At 39.1% G+C, this 27272-nt stretch overlaps 1 protein-coding gene and 1 pseudogene across 1 annotated transcript; both read left to right on the plus strand.

The window, feature by feature from the left end:
* The first annotated feature begins 2940 nt into the window (after positions 1-2940).
* LOC148576774 (uncharacterized) lies at positions 2941-3519 on the plus strand. Its single transcript, XM_088502781.1, has one exon. The coding sequence runs from the start codon at positions 2941-2943 to the stop codon at positions 3517-3519; it is 579 nt and encodes a 192-aa protein (XP_088358907.1).
* A 2022-nt stretch (positions 3520-5541) lies between these two features.
* Positions 5542-27083, plus strand: LOC148576775 (uncharacterized; annotated as a pseudogene).
* The last annotated feature ends 189 nt before the right edge of the window (positions 27084-27272 follow it).

The raw sequence follows: 27272 nt of genomic DNA on the forward strand, positions 1-27272 counted from the left end.
AATTCCCCTCCCAATTCTCCAAGATCCGAATAAAAGCTCTCCAAATTACAATTCAAAATTCTAACAGAAGTGAAAAATACAAAAGTAAAGTTCCAAGTTCCAAAAAGTTCTGTCTAAATCAAACTAACTTCTATTTATACACTTTCTTCTATTGATCATTAAGCCTTGAATTTGGGCCTTGGCCTTGATGGAATTGAATTGAAGATAGCCTCAGTTGATTGCTCTTGGACTTGAGAAGAAATCCATTTGCAATTTGGACATTGGAGTATTCAAGTTTGAGTCAACGTTTGAGGCAAACGTTGACTCAAACGTTGGCGTGTTGGCGTTATGCAGAACGGTGCCTTTTCTGTCACTCACGTTTTAGGTCAAATGTGAGCTCAAACGTGCTCCATCCAAGGCCATTTTGCAGCCAACGTTTGACCTCAAGTTTAAGGCAAACGTTGGCGCAAACGTTAAGTCCCCCTGGTGTAGTTTTGAGCCAATGTTTGACCTCAAGTTTGAGGTAAATGTTGGCGCAAACGTTAAGTCCTCCCCTGATGTATTTGTGAGCCAAAGTTTGACCTCAAGTTTGAGGGAAACGTTGGCGCAAACGTTGCTTCCTCCAGGGTTAGTTTTTGAGCCAACGTTTGACCTCAAGTTTGAGGCAAACGTTGGCACAAACTTTGGCTTCTCCAGGGCTTGTTTTTTAGCTAACGTTTGACCTCAAGTTTGAGGCAAACGTTGGCGCAAACTTTGGCTTCTCTAGGGTTCTTCTTAAGCCAATGTTTGACCTCAAGTTTGAGGCAAACGTTGGCACAAACGTGGGCTCTTTCCAGGGTGGCTTTGCTACCTTCATTTCAATTGCTGCCATCCCCTTTCTTCAACCTTCCTCCAAGCCTTTTGGTCACCTGTCATCAATCAACAAATGCATCAAAGCTATGCTAAAATCATGAGACTTCTTATCATCCTTGACATATAAGCAATTATAGTACAAAACCTCATGAAAATGCATCAATTTACTCATGGTTGATTGAATCCAAATACACATAAATTTCTACCCAAATGGCTTACTTGTAATTCAAGAAAGTGTATAAAATCTATTAAAAACAAAGGAAAAAGGCTAGTAAAACTAGGCTAAGATGCCTTGGCATCAACAGGCATTCAACATGTGCATTTTCTATCTATTTGTTTGCTTTGCAGACTTGTAAATGTATGCCTAATTGAATAACATGCCTATTTGCTTACTTGAACTACTTGCTTTATATGCTTCTACTTGTGCTTTACTTGCATTGCAATTAATTGTGATTTCTACTGAGATTGAGGCGGTTCGGAAGGCGGTGGCGATGGGATCGCATGGAGGATAGGTTGGTGAAGGCTGCGGGACAGCGGTGTTTGGTTAGAATAGAAATCCCCTAAGATAGAACACCTTATTTATTTATGTTAAGATTTATATAATTATACTTATCTATTTTAGTATGCCTTAAGATTGAAATCTTGTGATGGATATGAAGTCTAGGATTGCCTTTGGCGTCCCAGGGTCTTATATCTTCAGATGCAAGTCGCAACCCACCTCGGTGAGTTGCTTGGGATGGTGACAGAAGCGGAGGATCCGGATATCTTTTTGAGTCTTTTTTATTTGATTTGTTTATACTTCTCTCACTTTTGTATTTTGCTTTAGCCTAGAGGCATACATTGAGAGAACAAAACTAATATAAGCTGTTTTTACTGTCTGGTTTCATGTATGGTCTGCATATGGCTAGCCGGCTTAAACTCCGCGAGCCATGGCTAGATTCCTATGATATTGTACTATTATATTTTGACATATCTTATCTGTATCTTGTGGTTTAAGTTAGAAGCTTTGATAGTACGTTTTACGCTTTTTAAATCCTATTTTTGAGCTATATCCTTCATCGGGCTTCTAAATTATATTATTTTCTTCTATATATTATATGTATGAGCTTAGAACTGTCGTAAACTTTGATTAAACTTTGCTTTACAACGCGAGGTAAAGCTTAGGCTAATTAGGGTGTTACATTTAGTGGTATTAGAGCGGTTCATCCTCGTGAGCCTGAGGGTTGGACCGATTGTGCTTCATTGCATACTCTGTGTGTTTTTTTCTTTAATGCTATTAGGTTATCTGTTTGACATTGCATATCATGCATGTTTGTGAGTACCTGTTTAGGATAATTGAAGCACTAGGCTTTTGATATTGAGACTGATCACCTTGATATCGATTGTTTGGTGTAGACAGGAACCCTAATGGCCACTCGCGGACGAGGTCGAGAACGTTCACGAGAAAGCAAAAATGAGAAACCGGCTGACAACCATGCCGAATTTATGGCGGCCAGGGCGAATTTGGCGAACACCATGGAAGCTAATGTTGCTACAACTCTGCAATCTGTGCAAAGGTTAGGCCAACCGGCCGAAAACAGGAATGGGAATGGCGAAGGGAATGCCAATGATAATGTTGAGAGGAACGGCGATAACACGGGAGGTGTTCCGATGACCTTGGCGACTTTTCTCAAGGTTCATCTGCCAATTTTCAGAGGATCAACCAATCCTACAGAAGCAGATAACTGGTTTCAGGCCATGGAGCATGCCTTACAGGCGCAGCACGTTCTGAATAACCAATACATAGAATTTTCCACTTATCAGCTTGTGGGAGAGGCCCAGCACTGGTGGCAAGCAGAGTACCGCTTGCTACAGCTTCAGAACGTTGATGTTCTGTGGGACGTATTCTAGATGGCCTTTTACAAGAAGTACTTTCCTGAGTCTGCAAGGGAAGCAAAGGAGATGGAATTGATGCAGCTGAAGCAAGGTTCCCTGTCTGTGGCAGACTACACAAGCAAGTTTGAGGAGCTTTGTAGGTTCTCTAGGGTGTGTCAGGGTGCCCCGGAGACCTACGAGAGCTGGAAGTGCATCAAGTACTAGAGGGGGTTAAAGGACAACATTCTGACTGCTATGGCTCCAATGGAGATTCGTACTTTTTCTGACTTGGTGAACAAGGCGAGAGTGGTGGAAGAGTATGCCAAGACGGTAGCTTTGTCTAAGGAAACTCACAGAGGGAGTTCTAGTTGGGGACGTGGCAAGTATTTCCATCCGAGGGGTCAAAGTTTCAAGAGAGGAGGATATGCGCCTCAAGGTCAAGGAGGCTTCAGAAAGAACACTCAGGATCAGTTTCAGCGTGGCAAAGGGAGAGGAAATCAGAGTAAGAATTCTCCGGATTTGACTTGTGTACGTTGTGGGTGTTTTCATTCATATGACTCATGCAAGGTTGGTTTAGGTGGTTGCTTCACCTGTGGATTGTCTGGCCACATTGCGAGGAATTGCACTCGTGGGAGGAACCCGAATGCAGGTCAGAGTCAGCATCAAGGTCAAGTTTTTGCTGTGAACGTGAAGGATGCTTCTAAGGCAAATCTGTTGATGAGAGGTATATGTCTAATTGGTGATAAAACTTTAATTGCATTATATGATACTGGAGCATCGCATTCGTTTATTTCGTTTGCTAAAGTTGAGGAACTAGGCTTGAAAGTGTCATAGTTAACATTTGATCTGCATGTACATACTCCGCATCAGACGGTTATGACTAGGTCAGGGTGTAGACAAGTAGATTTCAAGCTTGAGGGTAGAGACTTCGTGCATGATTTGATTTGTTTGCCAATGGTTGGATTAGAGATAATTTTGGGGTTTGATTGGTTGACGAAGAATTGAGTGTTGTTGGATTGCTTTGAGCGGTCAATTCGGTTTATGCCGGAAGAAGAAAATGGAGCAGTGATAGCTGAGGGGTATTTCCTGAACTCGGTAATAATGCACTGTAGTGGGGAGGAGTGTTAAGGTTACATCTTATTAACTGCTAATACGTTAAGTGATGCCCAGAACTTGGATCAGATTCTGGTAGTTAGAGATTTTCTGGAAGTGTTTCCGGAGGATATTCCTGAGTTCCCATCTCAGAGGGAAATTGAATTTGCGAGTGAATTGGTACCGGGAGCCAGACCAGTGTCAATTGCGTTGTATAGGATGGCTCCGATAGAACTGGCTGAACTAAAGGCTCAGTTGGAAGAGCTTCTGAACAAGAGGTTCATTCGACCGAGTGTGTCACCATGGGAGCGCCAGTTTTGTTGGTGAAGAAGAAGGATGGAGAAATGTGACTGTGTGTGGACTACTGACAGTTGAACAAAGTGACTGTGAAGAACAAGTACCCGCTGCTAAGGATAGATGACTGATGGATCAACTGAAAGGAGATGAAGTGTTTTTCGAAATTGATTTGAGATCCAGTTACCATCAAATAAGGGTTAAAGAGGATGATATCCCGAAGACTGTGTTTAGGACACGCTATGGACACTACGAGTTTGCGGTTATGTCCTTTGGGTTAACGAATGCACCTGCTGTTTTCATGGATTACATGAACAGAGTCTTTAGTCCCTTTCTGGACAAATTTGTGGTGGTTTTCATAGATGACATATTGGTTTACTCTAAGACGGCAAAGGAGCATGAGGAACACTTAAGGATTGTGTTGCAAATCTTAAAGGAGCAGAAATTGTATGCCACGTTGTTGAAGTGCGAGTTCTAGAAGGAGGAAGTAAAGTTCCTAGGTTACGTGGTGAGAAAAGGAGGAATAGCGGTGGATTCTTCTAAGGTAGAAGCGGTGATCGAGTGGGAAAGGCCAACGACGGTGACGGAAGTCTGAAGTTTCTTGGGCTTAGCCGGATATTACCAGAGATTTATTGAAGGGTTTTCCCGAATTGCGCTACCGATGACGAAATTAACAAGGGAAGAGGTGCCATTTGTGTGGATGTCAGAGTGTAAAGAGTTTTCAAACTTTGAAGAAAAAGTTAACTCCAACACCTGTTCTAATCTTACCGAAACCGCATGAACCGTTTGAAGTATATTATGATGCGTCACTGAAGGGTTTAGGTTGCGTGTTGATGCAACACCGGAATGTGGTGGCTTACGCATCGCGTCAGCTAAGACCACATGGTAAATTACCCAACTCATGATTTGGAATTAGCGGCGATTGTGTTTGCATTGAAGATTTGGAGACACCACTTGTACGGAGTAAGGTTTAGCGTCTTTTCTGGTCATAAGAGTCTCAAGTACATCTTTGATCAGAAGGAGATTAATATGCGCCAGAGAAGGTGGATGGAGTTGCTTAAAGATTATGATTTTGAGTTGAGTTATCATCCCAGAAAGGCAAATGTGGTAGCAGACGCTTTGAGTCGGAAGTCCTTGACAATAGCTTGGATGAGGATTAAGGAAGAGGAGCTAGTGGATAAGTTTGTGGATCTTAAGTTAGACATTGGTGAAGTTGCCAGAAGAGCTTGCTTGAATCAGTTGCAGATCTCGAGTACCTTTAAAACGGAGATTCAGAAGGCTCAGCAAGATGAGCAAAAGCTTCAGCAATTGTTTCAACCAGTCGGTGATAAGAGGCGTGGAGAATTCACCAAGGATGATGAAGGGTTGTGGAGATATAAGGGGAGAATTTGCATACCGGATGTTGGGAGTTTGAGGCAATAATTGTTGTCAAAAGCTCACAACAATGGATTTTCTATTCATCCCGGAAGTATGAAGATGTACTACGACTTAAAGAAGATATTCTGGTGGCCTGGGATGAAAGGTGATATAGCAACAACGGTATCCAAGTGCCTGACGTGTCAGAAGGTGAAGATAGAGCATCAGAAGCCGTCGGGAATGCTACAGCCTCTTGAGATTCTTCAATGGAAGTGGGAAGGAATTGCGATGGACTTTGTGATTGGTTTACCAAGGACTAAGTCAGGATTTGATGTGATTTGGGTGATCGTGGATCGCTTAACCAAATCTGCTCATTTCCTGCCTATTCGAGTGAATTGTTCTATGGAGGAGTTGGCGAGGTTGTACATAAAGGAGATAGTAAGGTTGCATGGTATGCCATCGAGCATAGTGTCAGACCGTGATCCCCGATTCACATCAAGGTTTTGGGGAGCTTTTCAAAGAGCTTTCGGTACGAAGCTATATCTCAGTACCGCATATCATCCGTAAACTGATAGACAGTCGAAAAGGATGATTCAGACGTTAGAAGATATGCTGAGAGCATGTGTATTGGATCAACCCGGAAGTAGGGACCGTTACATGCCATTGGTGGAGTTTGCGTACAACAATAGCTTTCATACGAGCATTGGGATGGCTCCATATGAGGCCTTGTATGGACAAAAGTGCCAATCTCTACTTTGTTGGTATGAATCAGGTGAAGTGAGCGTTTTGGGTCCTAATTTGGTAGCAGAGACTACTGAGAAGATTAAGAAGATACGAGGGAGAATTCTAACTACTCAGAGTCGACAAAAGAGTTATGCGGACCAAAGAAGGAAACTGTTAGAGTTCGAAATGGGAGAACATGTATTTCTAAAGGTTACACTGACAACTGGGATTGGAAGAGCGATTAAGACCAAGAAATTGAATCCGAGGTATATAGGACCGTTTGAGATTCTGAGGTGATTCGGACCAGTGGTGTATCAAGTGGCTTTGCCACCTCACTTGTCCAACTTGCATGACGTATTCCACGTGTCACGGCTCCACAAGAACACATTAGATGCAGCTCATGTGTTGGAGCCTGAGTCGGTTGAGTTGAGGGAGAACGTGACATTTTAAGTAACACCAGTGAGAATCGATGACACTAGTGTGAAGAAGCTGCGAGGAAAAGAAGTTCAGTTGGTTAAAGTAGCTTGGGAGCGAGCAGGAGTCGAAGAGCATACTTGGAAATTGGAGTCCGAGATGCGAAAAGATTATGCCGAGTTATTCTCAAGTAATCAGTAAATTTGAGGGAAAAATTTCTTATTTGTTGGGAAAAATGTAAGAATCGAGCTTAATTACCCGTTTAATTAAGTAATTAATATTGCCCAAATTAGGTTCTGAAAAATTAGAGTGAGAATTTAAGGATTTAAATATGATTTTTGGACTCAGTAGGTCTTTCTGAGTCAAAAAATGTATTTTCTACGAAAAACCGTGAAAATCGCAAACCGAAAGTTGAACCGGTCGAACTGGTTCAAGTCTGCTCGGTGCTGCACGAGAAAAAGTGAAAATAGTAAAAAAACCTTAGAAAAATAATAGAAATCGAAAATCCGGCGTTAATTTTAAAGGTTTGGCCCGAAGTTGGGCCAAACGGGCTAAAAAAACTAACGGATTGGACCGGGCCCAAGTTGGGCCCAAGCCCAACATATAAAAGGTTCATTAATGAACCAATTTCAGCACAAACCACACTCAAACACTACACACCCAGCTGAGAAGTGAAGGAGAAGAGAACCCCATGAACACTATTCACTTCCATCTTCTCAAGCTCATATCTTGAGCTACGGAGCTCCGATCGCCGCACCGTTTGTGGCTATGCGTTCCTCGTGAAGAGCTCTACAAAATATATCTAGGAAATTGGTAAGGAAATTTTGAATCCCTCTTAGTTCTTCCCTTAAAAATTTTGAGTATAGGACTTTTGATTAAGTGAGGTTTTGTGATTTTGGGTGTTTAGGTTCACTCTAACTCTTGCTTAGCCTTGAATTTTGGCTACCAAAACTATTGAAAAAGGTAAGAGGCATTGAAATCTTGTGAAATTTCAATTTTGATGAGCCCTAGGTTGAATTATTGTGAATTATGTGTGTTATAACTTGAAGTTGTGAGTTTGGAGCTTGTTGGTGCTTGTTGGAGTTATATTGGACACTTACTTGTGGTTGGAAGCCTAGCTTGTGCTCAAATTTGGGTTGAGGGCATATTGGAAATTAGCCAAGGTATAGTTTTGGTTTCCTCTATGTAGTATATAATATTCATGGACACTTAGGCTAGTGACCTATAGGATAGGTTTGAATTATAATGGTTGATGAGTTGTTGAATATTGATATATGATGATTTATTATGGATTAATGATGATATGATGATAATGATGATGATTGATTTTGTGAATTGAAAAGTGAATAGTGATAATATGTGTGATGTTGGGATTGATGAAATGGTAATGTGGTTAAAAAATATGAAAGAGGATTTATTAAAAGGTGATATATGTGATATTGAGGTTGAGAATAATATGTAAAGGAAATGGAGTTGGTGTAATATGACACAAAGCGTAAATTCTGATGAGAAATGGAGTTTAGAGTGGGTTGCTATGGTTTTGGTTGTGTTTTACAAAGAATTGGGGATTTTGGTAAAAGTTAGTTTTGGGTGAACTTTGTCTGATCATAACTCATGCCTCAGTTTTCAAAATTGATTGAAATTTTTTGGAATTAAAGCTTATTGAACACCCTTCGAATCGATATAAAGTTTGTAAAATTTGGAATTTTGTAGAGGAAGTTATGATCAATCAAAGTTTGGTGTTAAAATCTAAAATTCTGCAAAGTTGCAGAATTTTATGATTTCTGGTATGTGCGCACACACAGCCTTGTGCGCACGCCCACGCACACCTCTGTAAAAATTTTAGCCTGTGCGCATGCACACACAAACTTGTGTGTGCGCACACGCAGAGGCAGGCAATCTGTTCACAGCACTAGCACAGCTTGTGCGCGCACATACCCAATGAGGAATTGCAACATGTGCGTACGCACAGCCTGTGTGTACGCACACATTGGGAAGGTCAGTCTGTTGAGGACGCTGGCACAGGATGTGTGAGTGAATAGATATTGTAAATTTTGGCACCTATGCGTACGCACACGTTTTAAAACTTTTCCAGGGCGTGCGCGCACACACCCCTGTGCGTACGCACACATCCTGTTTCTCAAATTTAACTTTGTTTTGAACTATTCTACCTTCCCAAAAAGATTGTAAGCTTTTGTGACACCATTTTGAGACTTTTGGGCTTAATTTTGGGCATGAGAACACGGGAAATAACCTAAGGGTTTTAATTGATGATTATTTTGAAAACTTAAAAAATGGAGGTTTAGGTTTCGGGTGTACTGAGGATGTGTTTGACGGTATGTGAACAATGATTGATATATGAGATGAGAACTGATGAGTTAAGGACTCAAAAATGGAAATGTTTATTGACAGTAGTTGTGATGAGTCGAGGACTCGGAAATGAAAATGTTGATGTGACAGTGGTTGAGATGAGTCGGGGACTTGAATGTGCAATGATGAATCATTGTTGTATTGAAAATTTTTTCATGAAAAACCGCTGAACTACTGTTTTAAATTGAGATTATGAGACACTATGCGACCGGCAAGGACGGCGGTTGGATCCCGCCTGTCGAGCTCGCGGCAGCGTAAGGGCGGTGGTTCGCCTGCTTGCGTTGAGATGTAATGTCTGTGGCAAGAGTATCCCGCTCGCATCCCTTCGGATCAATAGAGCGTGCAGGCACAAAACTTTGGACAGTGATCTGAGCACTATATCTCGGCAGTTCCCAATGATGATTTCGAAGGGAGACTTCTCAATGGAGATGTGTCGGGTTGGCAGTTGAACTGACAATGTGATATCACAGCCAATAGGACAGGCATTCATCATGTATATTTTCTATCTGTTTGTTTGCTTTGCAAACTTTTAAATGTATGCCTAATTGAATAGATAATGCATGGAAAACTTGTCTCGCAACAAATCTCCCTTCGGCAAGTGTACCGAATTGTCGTCAAGTAATAACTCACAAAAGAGTAAGGTCGAATCCCACAGAGATTAACAGATTAAGCAATCAATGGTTAATTGATTATCCTAGTTAGACGGTTCAGATTTGAATGATGAGCAGTAGGAATTGTAAATTGACAGAAAAGTAAAGAAAGCAATAAAGTGCAGAAAAGTAAAATAGCAAGAAAAGTAAATGTAAGAACTAAAAATAAAATGAACATTGGGATCAAGAGATATTGCAATCCTCCGGATCAAGTTTATTCTCATCTCTTCCTCAATCAATGCATTCATTAATCTCCTTGGCAATCTTAAGTGATCGAATTACAATTCCTTGTAATTCGATCTCTCAAATCTTGATCAATAGCCAATTCCTTGGTCAATTGCTCATAAGAAGAGATGAAGTATGGTCACTGATTATACCACATGCATTTCCCAAATCAAGTGTTGGAAGGATTATAGTCACATATCCATCCACCCCCAATTTGGTCTAGTATGAGAAAGCATTTCTAGCATGATCTCTTCATTCCTCTTTCAAGGGTCAGAAGAGATCCAAGTATGAATAGTTTCTTTTCCAAGATAACTACTCAATTGGATGAAGATCGAAAGCTCTCTAGTAAAATCAAGAGGAAAGAAAGAAGAAGAAGAATAAGAACTACACTTAATCCATTGAATCACAATAGAGCTCTCTAACCCAATGTAAAGAGTTAGTTGATCATTGCTCTACAAAAATAGAAAAGAAAGAAAGTGCAGAAAAGTAAATATGAAGATTCAAACTGAAATTGAAAATTCAACATTCATAAATGAAAATTACAACTAAAAGAAAGAGAAAAGTGTGTGAGGGGAGGGAGTTCGAAGACCCCTCTTCAATCCCCCATTCCAGAATTTCCAACCTTTCCAAGATTTCCCAGCTCCTTTGAATGTAAAGACTAAGGCCTTTATATAGGCTCTCCTAAATTACAAAATGAAATTAAAAGCAAATTACAATTAAATGAAAATTCCTATTCTAGATGCTTCTTGTGGTCTTGATTGGTTGACAATTGTGGGCTTGCTTGCTTGAGCTTTGTGCTTGAGCTTTGAAGTGGACTTGAGAGAGAAGTGAGTCAAGTTAAGGTCCAGGTGCTAAAGTTAGTGCTAAAGTTAGCCACACTAACGCTACAAGTGTGGCGTTAGTGCTAAAGTTATTGTGGCTAACGTTGCACTTGCTGCCCAGTTGGTGTTTTTGGGGCTTAAAAGATGCCTCTTGTTTGTGCTCCAATTTCATGTCCAATATAAAGTATTATATATCGTTGGAAAGCTCTGAATGTCAGCTTTCTAATGCAACTGGAATCATCTCAATTGGACCTCTGTAGCTCAAGTTATGTTCCTTTGAAGTGGACATGGTCGCTGGCATAGTTGCTAGCGTTAATGAAAAACTTGAGTGCCAATAACGCTAGCGATCACGGCTTCATTATTGCCAGTTTCTGAAGCTCAAACTTAGTGTCCACCCCATACTATTATATATTGTTGGAAAGCCCTGGATGTCTACTTTCTAATGCCTTTGGAAGTGCATCATTTGGAGCTCTACAACTCGAGTTACATATCTTGGAAGGTGAAGAGGTCAGCTGGCCTTACTACAGGTTGATACCATGTTCATCTTTGCACTTTCGGGGCAGGTTTTCTCCCTCAAATTTAGTGTCAACCATATAGTGCCATATATTCTTGGAAAGCTCTGGAACCCTACTTTCCAATGCCACTGTAATCACCTCATTTGGAGCTTTGTGGCTCAAGTTATGCGTGTTTGAAGAAGGCATGGTCAAGCTGCCAGGTGCCACGTTAACTTCCACGTTAACTAAGTTAACGTGGGAGTTAACGTGGCTCATAGTGGCTTGTGTGGCTCATTCCAACGTTAGTGACAATGTTGGGTGTCACTAACGTTGGCGATCACCTCCCTTCTTCACGTTAGCTTCCACGTTAACTAAGTTAACGTGGAAGTTAACGTGGCTCCTTGGGGTTGTGTGGTTGCTTCCAACGTTAGTGACAACGTTGGGTGTCACTAACGTTGTCGACTACCCTTGCCTCTTCACGTTAGCTCCCACGTTAACCTTAACGTGGCATTGTGCACTTAGGCCAACGTTAGTGACAATGTTGAATGTCACTAACGTTTGCTTCCTTTCCCCCTTTTAACGTTAGAGGCCACGTTAACTAAGTTAACGTGGACTCTAACGTGGCCACTTATGAGCATTGGCCAACGTTAGTGATAATGTTAAGTGTCACTAACGTTGGCTCCATTTCCTTTCTTCAAAGTTAATGCCACTAACTTTTCTCACTAACGTTGTGGCTTTCCTTCCTTCCACGTTAGTGCCCACGTTAGTGTAACTAACGTAGCCACTAACGTGGCTCTTCTCTTCTTCTTTTGGCCTGAAATCAATCAAACAAAGTGCATCAAAGTCTTGCTCTTAATCATGGAATCATGCATCATCCAATTTATCATTCAATTTATGCATAATTCTCATGAAATCATTCAAAATTCACAATGTTTGCTTGAATCAAGATGTAAGTGAATATCTACCCAAAACTAGCTTATTTCCTAAGAAAATGCATGAAACTACCTTAAAAACAGTAAAGAAAAAGTCAGTAAAACTGGCCAAAATGCCCTGGCATCACAACACCAAACTTAAAACTTGCTTGTCCCTAAGCAAGTACTAGAACAAGAGAATGATGAATGGAATGCCAAGAGAAATGAGTCATTCTTGTGGAAGTCATGTCCCTGGTTTTATGGTGGTTTCATGCATAGCAACTTAGGTTCATTCCTGACTTTCAGACCTTTATCATGTCCTAAAACACTCACTTTGATTGCATCCCATGAGACTTTTATTCATTGATCCTTTTGTTGTCATTTCAGGGCTTATTTGTGTTCTTTAAGCTAAGTACTCTGTAAGGGGACAACTCTTTAAAATAAGCTTTCAGCCAACACTCCCGAACCAGTTGGTTCAAGGTGCTAGGTGTTGAAGCACCCCTAAGGACTTACTTGCTCAAGTCTCTCCCCCATACATACACACCACAAGCATATGGTTTATTTATTTTCTTTTCTTGAGACCTTGGTGTCCAGCACCTCTTTGGGTTACTAAATGCTCTGTAGTGAGGGTTACTCTTGATAGTGGATTTTCAGCTGATAATCCCGAGTTAGTTAACCCAAGTTACCAAGTGATAAGGCACCCCTAAGAGCTTATTCATCCAAGTAGATCCCTCACACAGGAGCACCACAGACACATGCCTCAAGATTAAAACCATTGGTGCCTAGCCTTATTGCTTACTCTTTTTCTTTTATTTTTCAACCTTTATTGTTCTTTCTCTTTTTCTTATTAGGATCTTCTTATTTAGCTAGTCTCATGGGGTGTTTCTCAAGCACAGTATTCATGACAGATAGTTGTCTTCCCACCTTGTGGTTGAACCAACTTAGCTAACTTATGACCACACCACAAACTCAGGAACTTACTCCATAGTATGAACTCTACTCTGGTCTTTTATAAAACACTCATTCTCTTTTCATTTGATTCAAAAGGGACAAGCATACTAGTAAGAAAAGTAAGGATGCAGTAATGACATCCAAACTAGAAAACACAGCCTTAATCAATAAAAAGTTTAAAAGACAGAATTGACATGCTTATTCACAAGGAGAAAGCACACATACATACAAAGAACATAGAAGACAATCATACAAATTAAAGTGCTGGAAATAAGTAAGAGGAGAAAAAAACTTTACCACCTTGTATTTTATCTTCATTGTTGTTGCCCTTTTCCTCCTATTCTTCCCCTTCCCACACCAGACATAGAATAATTGCTTATACTCAAGCAACAATTAAAACAGTGGTGCCGGGGTTTATGATGGATCATGAATGTCTTAAAATAAAGTGTAAGTATGCATGTGTTTCAGCAAGCAAGATTATGGATCACAACAAAAACACAAGAAGTAAAACAGAGACAATGTGATTGCATTAATAAGTGGTGTTGGCATGGTACTTTGCTTGAAAGTTAAGTGGCAACACCAAACTTAGTGTGTCACTGTCAATTTAGACTGTTGCAAGTACCCAGTGAAGATTGAAAATCAAATTGTTGCATGGCAACACCAAACTTAGAGTGCAATCATATGCCAAATTATTGAAAGTAAACTAAGCAAAGCAAGAAAATGTTACCTACGGTTGGGTTGCCTCCCAACAAACGCTCTTTTAATGTCATTAGCTTGACATGTTGTTCACAACTTTCTTCCTCTTCTTCCAGTTTGTTAAGAGGAATGACCTCAAGAGGAAAGAGGAGCCAGTTAATGCCCCTTGTTTTGAGTGCCTCTCCCCAGCAAGCCTTCTTCTGTTGTTAGCTTGAGCAAACTTGCTTGTTGGGGTAGGGGTGGGATGGCTTTTGGTTGACCTTTTCTTCTTCATAAATATTGTCCTTCTTTTCTTGGTCACCATCCTTTTGTTAGTGTTCATGTTGATTGCCTTTACCACCTTGATTTCAGAATTTGGGTATTGTATGATGGGTGGAGCATCCTCTTCATCAAGAACTTCTTGAATTGGTGGTTCAATGAACTCACCCTCTATGCAACTCTCTGTTTCATTGGAGTGTGGGATCCCTTGATTGACTTCCTCTTTTTTTCTTGACCTTTGAATGAACTCCTCTGTTTCTGGAGAGAGTGAAGTGGTCTCTCTTTGTGATCTCAGCTCTTCAATGAATTGTTCTTCAGAATAGAGTTGTGTATTCTGTCTCAATTTTTCTTTATGGTCTCTTTCTGCTATTTTCTCCTCTTCGATTGTTTTTATTATTTCTTCAAGGAGGAGTTCTATCCTAGTGAGTCTCTCCTCTATTCTACTTTTTCTGCATTCTTCAATGATGAGTTCCATCCTAGCAAGTTTATCTAAAGGAGGTTGGGTAGATTGTAATGGTTGGGCGGGGTTGGCTTGTGAATGGAATTGGATATTTTGTGGTTGTGTGTTCTGAAAGTGGTATGACTCTTGTGGGTAGTGAATTGAGTTTTGTGGATGGTGAAATGAATTGTATGGATTTGGGATAGACTTTTGTGCTGAGGCATAGTCAAATGATGAAGAATTTAGGCATGTAAAACTTGGAGGTGAGGTTGTATAATTGAGAGGTGATGGCTCTTGATGAATGGGGTATAAATGAGTTAAATCTCTTTGATTATGATCTTCCCAGCCACAACTTGAGTAGTGATTAATTTCACCAAAATATAGACCATTTTGTGGCTCTGGAAAGTACCCCATTTCATGTTCTTAATACTCCCACCCACCATGAGTATAGTAGAGTGAATCATTCTGTGGTGGTGGAGAGTTTCCCATGAAATTTGATTGACTAAGATATGATGGATGCTCCTTTCTTTCCTGCAGAAAGCTCTGTCTCAAACAATAATCACCAAAAGAAATTGGAATCTCTATTATCACAGATGAGGAAATTCCCAGTGAGGCAATATCACAAACAGTTAGTTAGCAAAAGAAAATAAAGAAGCAAAAGAAAATAAAGACAAAAGAAAAGTGTCTAATCTAGTAAATCAATCAACCGGTAGTTTGTTAATCACAATTAATCCCCGGCAACGGCGCCATAAACTTGATGCACGGAAAACTTGTCTCATAACAAATTTCCTTCTGCAAGGGTACCGAATTTGTCGTCAAGTAAAAACTCACAATAGAGTGAGGTCGAATCCCACAAGGATTGATTGATCAAGCAACTTTAATTAGAGAAATGTTCTAGTTGAGCGAATCAGAAATTGAGTTGAGAATTGCAGAAAGTTAAATGCGGGAAAGTAAATGACAGAAAGTAAATTGCAGAATCTTAAATGGGAATGGGGGAATTGCTCATAAATGTAAATGACAGAAATTAAAGAGAATGGGTAAGATCAGAAATGGGGAGTTCATTGGGCTTAGGAGATATTGCATTCTCCGGATCAATCTCATTTACATCCCTTCCTCAATCAATGCACTCATTGATCTCCTTGGCAATCTTAAGTGATATAATTGAATCACTTAAGATTGCCAAGGAGATCAATGAGTGCATTGATTGAGGAAGGGATGTAAATGAGATTGATCCGGAGAATGCAATATCTCCTAAGCCCAATGAACTCCCCATTTCTGATCTTACCCATTCTCTTTAATTTCTGTCATTTATATTTATGAGCAATTCCCCCATTCCCATTTAAGATTCTGCAATTTACTTTCTGTCATTTACTTTCCCGCATTTAACTTTCTGCAATTCTCAACTCAATTTCTGATTCGCTCAACTAGAACATTTCTCTAATTAAAGTTGCTTGATCAATCAATCCTTGTGGGATTCGACCTCACTCTATTGTGAGTTTTTACTTGACGACAAATTCGGTACACTTGCTGAAGAAAATTTGTTATGAGACAAGTTTTCCATGCATCAAGTTTATGTAAAAAAAATGTTGAGGCATATCCAAGTAAAATCAAGAGAAAAGATAGAGGGAGAATAATGAAAACTAGTATTGATCCATCAAATTACAACAGAGCTCCCTAACCCAATGAAAGGGGTTTAGTTGTTCATAGCTCTGGAAAATGAAAACAAAGATGGAGAATACATAATGAAAAACTAGAAGTGCAGAGAAAGTAAATACAGGAAGTAGTTCTATGCTATTTTCCAACTCCCGGAACTCTCAAAATAATTCAAAGCTACTCCTATATATACTACTCTTCTCATCTTCTAGTTGGCTCTTCAAGTCTTGGGCCTTTGGATCTTGAGTTTGAAGCAGTTCTTTTCTTCATTTGGGCTTGGCTTTACTTGCAGAGAGAAAGTGTGAAGTGGGCAGAGACTTTAGCTTAGGGCGTTAGGGGTGTTAACGTTTAGTGAAAATATGAGTTCGAGAACGTTAGTGACAATCAACTTTCTCACTAACGTTCCTAAGTAAAAGCCACGTTAACTTCAACGTTAGTGGCACAAACGTTGCCACTAACGTTGCCTCTAGGTCCTTCGCACACGTTATTGGGGCTTAACTTTCCCAATAACGTTGAAAAGCCCCCATTGCTCCTACGTTAGAGCCCACGTTAACTTATTTAACGTGGCTCTTTAACGTGGGCTTGCCATCCTTCGAGAACGTTAGTGAAACTCAACATTGTCACTAACGTTCCAATGTGCCCCCATGTCTCACGGCGCCATAAACTTGATGCATGGAAAACTTGTCTCGCAACAAATCTCCCTTCGGCAAGTGTACCGAATTGTCGTCAAGTAATAACTCACAAAAGAGTGAGGTCGAATCCCACAGAGATTAACGGATTAAGCAATCAATGGTTAATTGATTATCCTAGTTAGACGGTTCAGATTTGAATGATGAGCAGCAGGAATTGTAAATTGACAGAAAAGTAAAGAAAGCAATAAAGTGCAGAAAAGTAAAATGGCAAGAATAGTAAATGTAAGAACTAAAAATAAAATGAACATTAGGATCAAGAGATATTGCAATCCTCCGGATCAAGTTCATTCTCATCTCTTCCTCAATCAATGCATTCATTGATCTCCTTGGCAATCTTAAGTGATCGAATTACAATTCCTTGTAATTCGATCTCTCAAATCTTGATCAATAGCCAATTCCTTGGTCAATTGCTCATGAGAAGAGATGAAGTATGGTCACTGATTATACTACATGCATTTCCCAAATCAAGTGTTGGAAGGATTATAGTCACATATCCATCCACCCCCAATTTGGTCCAGTATGAGAAAGCATTTCTAGCATGATCTCTTCATTCCTCTTTCAAGGTTCAGAAGAGATCCAAGTATGAATAGTTTTTTTTCCAAGATAACTACCCAATTGGATGAAGATCGAAAGCTCTCTAGTAAAATCAAGAGGAAAGAAAGAAGAAGAAGAATAAGAACTACACTTAATCCATTGAATCACAATAGAGCTCTCTAACCCAATGTAAAGAGTTAGTTGATCATTGCTCTACAAAAATAGAAAAGAAAGAAAGTGCAGAAAAGTAAATATGAAGATTCAAACTGAAATTGAAAATTCAACATTCATAAATGAAAATTACAACTAAAAGAAAGAGAAAAGTGTGTGAGGGGAGGGAGTCCGAAGACCCCTCTTCAATCCCCCATTCCAGAATTTCCAACCTTTCCAAGATTTCCCAGCTCCTTTTAATGTAAAGACTAAGGCCTTTATATAGGCTCTCCTAAATTACAAAATGAAATTAAAAGCAAATTACAATTAAATGAAAATTCCTATTCTAGATGCTTCTTGTGGTCTTGATTGGTTGACAATTGTGCACTTAGGCCAACGTTAATGACAATGTTGAATGTCACTAACGTTTGCTTCCTTTCCCCCTTTTAACGTTAGAGGCCATGTTAACTAAGTTAACGTGGACTCTAACGTGGCCACTTATGAGCATTGGCCAACGTTAGTGATAATGTTAAGTGTCACTAACGTTGGCTCCATTTCCTTTCTTCAAAGTTAATGCCACTAACTTTTCTCACTAACGTTGTGGCTTTCCTTCCTTCCACGTTAGTGCCCACATTAGTGTAACTAACGTAGCCACTAACGTGGCTCTTCTCTTCTTCTTTTGGCCTGAAATCAATCAAACAAAGTGCATCAAAGTCTTGCTCTTAATCATGGGATCATGCATCATCCAATTTATCATTCAATTTATGCATAATTCTCATGAAATCATTCAAAATTCACAATGTTTGCTTGAATCAAGATGTAAGTGAATATCTACCCAAAACTAGCTTATTTCCTAAGAAAATGCATGAAACTACCTTAAAAACAATAAAGAAAAGGTCAGTAAAACTGGCTAAAATACCCTGGCATCAATAACATGCCTATTTGCTTACTTGAACTACTTGCTTTATATGCTTCTACTTGTGCTTTACTTGCATTGCAATTAATTGTGATTTCTACTGGGATTGAGGAGGTTCGGAAGGTGGTGGCGATGGGATCGCATGGAGGATAGGTTGGTGAAGGTTGTGGGACAGCGGTGTTTGGTTAGAATATAAATCCCCTAAGATAGAGCACCCTTGTAAGAACCGGCAAAACTGTTTTTATAAAAATAATAATTTCAAGTGCCCAAGATGGATTCAAAATTTACAAGTTTTAATTTAAAAATATAAAGGTGAAATTTGGTTTTGAATGAATTTTTTTGAGTCAGAAAATGTATTTTCTGTGAAACATCGAGAACCGGTAGCCGAACCAGTCGAACTGGTTTAAACCTGTCCGGTATTGTGTTTTGAGAAAAATAAGATTATGAAAATTGATTTATTGTTTTAAAAGGACAAAAATAATTTAGAATTGAAAACTGGGCACTAATCTTAAAGGTTTTTGGCCCAAAGTGGGCCAAACGGGCTAAAAACGCTAACGGATTGGACCGGGCCTAAACCGGGCCCAAGGCCCAACATATATAAGCTCATTAATGAGCATTTCAGCGCATTTGATGCAAAAAGAGAGAGAGAGGGGGGCGCGGTTTAGAAGAAGAGAAGAGAAGAAGCCATTGTTACTATTCACCTCCTCCTTTAAAGCTCTATAACTTTTGATCCGGAGCTCCAATTGACGAGCCATTTATGGCCACGTGAAGCTCTCGACGAGCTCTTCCTTTCTATTAAAAGAAATCTAGTAAGATCTCTCTCTTCATGCTCCATCTTCCAGCCCTAAGTTTCTGCATTTTTTGGGGTTTGATTTTTGAGGAGATTTTGTGGTTTTGCTTGTTTAGGTGATCTCTAGTAGCAGATAATTATTGAATTTTATCCCTAATCTCATTGGTTAAGGTAAGGTTTCACTAAACCCTTGTGTTTAGTTATTTTGTGTATCTTAGATATTGATTTTGATGATATATGTGTTGTTAGATTGAGTTTTGGTGTTTGTTGGAGTTGGTTGAGGCTTTGGATCAAGCTTGGTGGCTTCGTTTTGGTGTTTGGTGCATTTGGGAATCGGCCAAGGTATGGTTGATGAGGAAAAAATCGATTCCATAAAAACTCACTGGAAAGTGTACTGGGTCGCGTCAAGTAGTAATAACTCAAAGGAGTGAGGTCCATCCCACAGGGATTGATGGATTGAGCAACTTTAGTATGGTGATGTATTTAGTTAAGCGGGTATTTGATGAGTTGGGTAAAATTTTTCTTGATAGAAAGGAAAATTTTAAGTAAACTAGACTGCAGAATGAAAATTTACAGATAAGTAAATTGCAGAAACTTAGAGTGCAAGAAATTAAAAGAACTAAAACTTAAATTGCAAGAAAAGTAAATAACTGAAACTTAAAGTGCAAGTAACGTAAATTGTTGAATCTAAACTGCTGGGAAACTTAAATTTGCATGAATGATAAAAGGAATTTGGGTGTTGGGGATCAAAACAGAACTGGAAAGAGTAAATTACAGTAAATTAGAGGATTCTCAGATGAGGAAAGTCAGAAGATAGTTCAATTAGGATTTTAGTACCAAAATAAAATTGGATAATTTGCAGAAGAGTTAAAATAGAATGAAAACTTATATCAATTCCAAAATCTTAAAAGAGAAATGAACAATGGCAGCAGAATATTGAAATAGCAAAAAGAAAAAAATTAAGATCTCAATTGCTCTCTTAACAAAACAGAAAAGAAGAAATTGCATAAGAAAGAAAAACTAGAAAGAAAACTAAGATCCGATCTCCAATTCATAAAACTAGAAACAGGAAAAATAAAAGAAAACTTAAAGGTGAAGAAATTCAGAAGAATTCTCCAATCAGAGTTCCAGAATCAGAAATAGGAAATTGAAGTTGTAGCAGAAGAAAGAGAAAAATCAACCGAAAGGAAAATTCAGATCTGATCTATCTCTCTAAAATTCTAAAAAAAATGAAAAATTAAAAGAGAGCCCCCAATGAAATCAAATTCTTCTCTATTTATACACTTCCTAATTCTGTCATCCAATACTTGGAGTGGGCTTTTTCGCACTTGGTTGCTGCTTCCAGGAGAACGTTGCGTTCTCAAAGTGAGCGCAGCGTTCATTCATCCACGTGGACGCGTCTCTGACGCGTGCACGTCCTTTTGCACTTTTTGCTCATCGACACGTACGCGTCATGCATGCGTGCGCGTCACCATCAGTCTTCAGTTCCAGCATGCTCGTGCGCTCCTTTCACGCGTACGCGTGCTTCAATGGCGTTTACTTAGTGAGCGCTACGTTGGCTTAGTGAACGCTATCCACACGTGCGCGTCCTCCACGCGTGCGCGTGGCTAGCAAAATACCAATTCTATATTTCAGCATCACTCACGCGTTCGCGTGATTCCTGCCAAATCCACCATCGACGCATGCGCATCATGCACGCGTGTGCGTCGCCTCCAGAATTTTACCTCCAAATTTAAATCTGTCTGAAAATGCTGAGTAATCAAACGTAGCGCTCTCTTCAAAAACGAGCGCCAGCCACTTTCACGCGTACGCGTCATGCACGCGTACGCGTGGGTCTTCGAAAATTGCCCCTGACGCGTAAGCGTCCCGTATGCGTGTGCGTCGTCAAGTGAGCGTGGTGTTCTTCATTTGAACGCTACGTTATTCGGCTGTGCTTCCCTCTTTTCTTCATTTTCTCACCTAAGATTAATCAAACAAGCAATCAAAGTCTCACCAAGATCATAATAATTTGCATCATTCATAATAATCACTTGATTCTTGCATAAATCTCATGATTTTGTCCAAAATAAGTGATGTTTGATTGAATCAAAATAATCATGAAATTCCACTCCAACCACTTACTTATTGTGCAAGAAAGTGCATAAAACCTAATGAAATAAATGAAAAATGCTTGTGAAACTAGCATAAGATGACTTGTCATCAATGGTTTCGGTTTCATTTATGTAATATGTAATGTTTCTTGAAACTTAGGCTAGTTAACCTTAAGATAGGATTGAATGTGTTGGGTGTATGTTTAATTGTATGTGATTTTAATGTATGGGGATAACTTGTATGATGGTGATGATGATCTGGAGTTTTTATATGAGGAATATATGAGTTTGATTATGATTGTTGGTATTTAATGATTTTGAAGGCTGATGTTGGATATGTGATTTATTGTTGTTGATATGGTTGATGATTGATGATGGTTATTGATGTTGTTGGTAAATTGAAGGTGAGTGTTGAGATTGTTGATAAATGATGTGGATTATGATGAGTTGATGATTTTTGGAATATGTTGATAAATCATGATGTTGAACTTGGTAAAGATGGTGGGAGAGATGGAAATTGAAATGAAATGAGATTGATTTTGATGTTTAGTATTGAGTGAATTATGATTGAGGAAAGTGTTGGTGGAGGATTGGCTTTGGTATCATATATTTGAGGTTTGATGGTTGAGAATGGTATAATATGTTATAAAGGGTAGATTTTGATGGAAATTGGAATTTGAAGTGGTTTTAGTTGGAAATGTTGGTAAGTTGAGGTTTTATGACTTTTGGTAAAAGTTATTTTTGGTGAACTTTGTCTGATCATAACTTATGCCTCAGTTTTCAAAAATTGTTGAAATTTGTTTGAAATTGAAGCTTATTGAAAACTCTTCAAATTGATACAAAGTTTGTAAGATTTGGATTTTTGTAGAGGAAGTTATGATCATTCAAAGATTGGTGTAAAAATCTGAAATTCTGCAAAGTTATAAAATTTTATGATTTCTGGTATATGCGCACGCACAACCTTGTGCGCACGCACAACCCTGCAAAATTTTAGACCTGTGCGCACGCACAGGCAGGGAAAGGCGTGCTGTTTGCAGCGCTAGCACAGCTTGTGCGCGCACACACCAATGAGAAATTGCAACCTGTGCGTACGCACACCCCTGTGCACACGCACACGTTGGGAAGGTCAGTCTGTTGGGAGCGCTAGCACGCCTTGTGTGAGCGGACAGAATTGTAAAATTTGGTACCTGTGCGTACGCACACCCCTATGCGTACGCACACGTTTTAAAACTTCTCTTTGGCGTGTGCGCGCACACCCCTGTGCGTACGCACACGCCCTGTTTCTCAAACTTAAACTTTGTTTTCAACTATTTCCCCTTCCCAACAAGTTTGTAAGCTTCTGTAACACCATTTTAAGACTCTTGGGCTTGTTTTCAGGTATCAGATATGGGAAAGGTCCTAGGAGGATTTTATTTGGTAATTCTTTGAAAAGTTAGCAAAGGGAGGTTTAGGTTTCTGGTGTGTACTGAAGATGAGTTTGGTTGAGAGAAAAGGAAGAGTAGTGAACTTGGTGATTACTGACAGCGAATTGAGAAATTGATGAACTAATGAGTTCGGAATGGAATTAAGAACTGATGATGGTTATTATGAGCTTGATGGATATAGACGGAAAGTGTGCAAGGCCTATAACCCTGGCGTAGCAGATTTCTCTGCTGCATGAGTAGATGTTGCTGAAAGTGATTTGAGATGAAAAATGGTAATGTCTGGTGATGATTTGAGGACGAAGAAGTTATTGGATTGTTGAGAGTGTGCGGAGCCTATATCTCCGGCGTGGTAGATTATTCTGCTGCATGACCAGTTGTTGTTGAGAGTGTGCGGAGCCTATAACTCCAGCGTGGCAGATTGTTCTGCTGCATGACCAATTGTTGTTAAGAGTGTGCAGGGCCTATTTCCCTGGCGTAGCAGATTGTTCTGCTGCATGATTTGTTGTGGTTGGTTCCTTCTTTGCTGCAGGAAGTGTGCAGGGCCTATATCCCTGGCGTAGTAAACTCCCTACTACATGAGTGTGCAGGACACTATATCTCTGGCCTAGCAGATTCGCTGCTGCATGAGTGTGAAGGGCACTATATCTCTGGCATGGCAGAGAAGGCTACATCTGGAAGGATGTGTCAAGTTGGCATTCACGGACCGACAAGTGATATCACGAGCCAATAGGATAGACATTCATCATATGCATCTCTTATGTGCTTGTTTGCTTTGATTACTTGAGTTTGCCTAATTGTATAATATGCCTACTTGCTTCTTGAATTACTTGTTATATATTTGAATATTACCTGTGTTTTACTTGCTTGCATTATATGTGTTTGTCTAGTGCTGAGGAGGTTAGGTAGGCGGTGGCGTGGGGATCGCACGGAGGTTAGGTTGGCGAAGGCTGTGGGATACAGCGGTGTGATTAGTATTAGTTAGAATTCCCCTAAGTTTAGATAACCCAGTTTATGGATTAAGTTCTTTATTTATTTATTTTATTCTAAGCTTGAATATCCATATGCGATGTGAAGTTCTAGGATTGCCTTCGGTGTCCCGGAGCCTTACATCTTACATATTGGGCACTGTTACCATACTGAGAACCTCCGGTTCTCATAGCATATGTTGTTGTTTTTTTTCAGACACAGGTTGCACATCCACTTCGGTGAGATTACGGATATGGTGACAGAGCGGATTATGGTTCCTCCTTGGTTTATTTCTATTTTACTTTGTTATAGTTACTCTCACATCTCTTTGTATATTTATCTTTATGGCCTTAGAGGCTTACTTGAGAGATAAGTTGTATAAGTTGTTTTAACTCCAAAACTCTGTATTTTTCTGTGTGTAACTAGTCGGCTTAAACTCCGCAAGCTTAAGCTAGTTTCATATGATTATTATATTCTTATATCTATATATATGTTCTATTCTCTTGCATCTATACCTTGTATCTTATGCGTAGCTTCGTCTGAACGTTTTGTGCTTTTGTAAATCTGTCTTTGAGCTTAATCCTTCATCGGGCTTCTAGAATATATTATTTCCTTCTATATATAAATATGTATGAGCCTTAGAGTTGTCGTAACCTTTAATTAACCTTTGCTTTACGGCTAGAGGTAAGGCTTAGGGTAATTAGGGTGTTACAACCCTGTTTATTTATGTTAAGATTTATATAATTATGTTTATCTGTTTTAGTATGCCTTAAGATTGAAATCTTGTGATGGATATGAAGTCTAGGATTGCCTTTGGCATCCCAGGGTCTTATATCCTACATCACTGAGCACTGTTACCATATTGAGAACCTCCGGTTATCATACCACATTTCTGTTGTATTTTTCAAATGCAGGTCACAACCCACCTCAGTGAGTTGCTTGGGATGGTGACAGAAGCGGAGGATCCGGATACCTTTTTTAGTCTTTTTGATTTAATTTGTTTATACTTCTCTCACTTTTGTATTTTGCTTTAGCCTAGAGGCATATATTGAGAGAACAAAACTTGTATAAGCTGTTTTTACTATCTGGTTTCATGTATGGTCTGTATATGGCTAGCCGGCTTAAACTCCGCGAGTCGTGGCTAGATTCCTGTCATATTATGCTATTATATTTTGACATATCTTATCTGTATCTTGTGCTTTAAGTTAGAAGCTTCGATAGTACATTTTGTGCTTTTTAAATCCTGTTTTTGAGTTATATCCTTCATCGGGCTTCTAGATTATATTATTTTCTTTTATATATTATATGTATGAGCTTAGAACTGTCGTAAACTTTGGTTAACCTTTGCTTTACGATGTGAGGTAAAGCTTAGGCTAATTAGGGTGTTACATTTGACATTCTCGAACAACAACAGGAGGTTGAAACACAAGATCAGCAATGAGAAGAATCTCGTAGAGGTGGGAAAAGACCTCGACGAGAATTTAAGCAGTGGAACAAGCGAAGCATTTTCTTTGATCTTCCGTACTAGAAAACCAATTTTTTGCGTCATAATCTGGACTTTATGCATATTGAGAAGAATGTCTATGATAACATTTTGTACACTTTGCTTAATGACAAAGCAAACTCAAAGAACAATCTCAAGGCATGGAAAGATTTGAAAGAAATGGGAATAAGGCGTGATCTCTGGCCAAGTGACAATGGATCATATCATTTATCTTTATTTTCACTAACACATGACACCAAGAAGCTATTTCTTTCGGCGTTGAAGAATGTTGTGTTGCCAGATGGATACTCAAGTAATGTTTCGAGATGTGTGGATGAAGGACAGAAAAAAAATTTTGGATTGAAAAGTCATGACTACCATATTCTTTTGGAAGAATTATTACCAATAGCAATTCGTCATTTGCTGCCAGATCATGTTACTGCGGTATTAATTGAGTTTGGCTCATTCTTTAAGATCCTTTGTGGGAAAAGCTTAAGTACTTCTGAACTTGACAAGCTCCAACAACGCATAGTGGTTGTCCTTTGCCAATTGGAGATGTTATTTCCTCCATCATTCTTTACCGTCATGATTCACTTGATAGTCCATCTAGTAGAGGAAGCAAAGCTCGGAGGTCCAATGCATTATCGATACATGTATCCAATTGAGAGGTAAAATATTTTATACGATGAACTAAAGATCATTAGAGTTACATCTCTTGTCATGTCATATTTACTCGATTTTGTTATATTATTTTAGGGAGTTAGGACATCTAAAATCCCATGTATGGAATAGAGCACAAGCAGAAGCGTCTATAGTCGAAGGATATTTAGCTGAGGAATGTCTCACCTTTTGTTCTCGCTATTTTGAGGATATAGAGACAAGGTTCAATAGACCTAAACGTGTATGTGATGACCCACTTGACAAAGGATGCTCAGAATCTTGTCTCTTTCCGACGATGAGTGAAGTAGGGAGTTCTAGTACAATTTTTTTGTTGAGTGAAAAGCAAAAACTACAAGCCCATAGATATGTGTTACTAAATTATCAAGCCGTCAAGGATTATGTGAAGTGAGTAAAGATAGAGGTTATTTGCAGTAATATATTCGTAATATATATTCATTGGTGACATACTCTAAATCCAATTTAATTATTCATGCAGTGAATTTAGAGAATACATAACAAGAAGCTCAAAGGGAAGGAGACCGAACCCCACAGATATAGAGAAGAGAGTATTTAAGGATTTTGTTTCGTGGTTTGAAAAATGAGTAAGTTACTTAATTGTTAGAGTTTAAGAAATAGGAAGGGTGTTAAAATATAAATGTTTTAAACTTCATAACTTATCCCAATTTTAGATAATAAACCCGGATACCATAGAACAGCTGTCTACTGACATAAAATTTTTAGCACGACACCCCTTATCAAATGCAATGAGATATAGTGCTTATAAAATTAATTGCTGCACCTTTCGAACTGTTGCCCGTGAAGAAGGTTTGAAGACACAGAATAGTGGAGTATATTTAACCTCTAGCACACCATGTGTTGCAAGTCGAGTTGACAGAAATTTAAGACAAGGTGATGTACCCTATTATGGCAAGTTGGAGGATATAATTGAGGTTAGCTATTATGGGTGATTCACTGTTGTTCTCCTCAAATGTAAATGGGCTGATTCTACTCGACATAGAGGATATAGAAGAGATCAATGGCATTTTCATTGTGTTAACTTTGATAGACCAATTCATACTGGTGAACATGAAGAAGATGAGCCTTATATTCTAGTATCACAAGCATCAATGGTCTACTATGTAGATGATGTCGTTAACAAAGGTTGGAGTATTGTTGTTCATTTAAAACCAAGAGATTTGTATGAAATGGGTGATGAAATTGAAAAAGCTGCAGATGAGGACAAGCCACATCAAGAGCAAGCTATTGATCAATTTTTTGGCAATAGTGATGAATACATGCAATTGGAAACAAACCACTTGATCGATGATGTAGTTGACTCATTATGAGAAATCTAAGGTATAAGCTTATTTATATATTGGTTAATTTTAAGTTTATGGCTAATCTTTTGACTTGTTCATAAATTTTATCTTTGGACTAATTTTGTGTGAAATATAACATGCTTTTTGAGTTAATTTCTCTAACTTTTTGTTGTTAAATTCATCTACAGCAATGCTGAAGTGTAAACGCTTTACTAA

The sequence above is a fragment of the Arachis ipaensis genome, chromosome B1 (genome assembly GCF_059453495.1).
Source record: "Arachis ipaensis isolate K30076 ecotype BB chromosome B1, ASM5945349v1, whole genome shotgun sequence".
Lineage (NCBI taxonomy): Eukaryota > Viridiplantae > Streptophyta > Magnoliopsida > Fabales > Fabaceae > Arachis > Arachis ipaensis.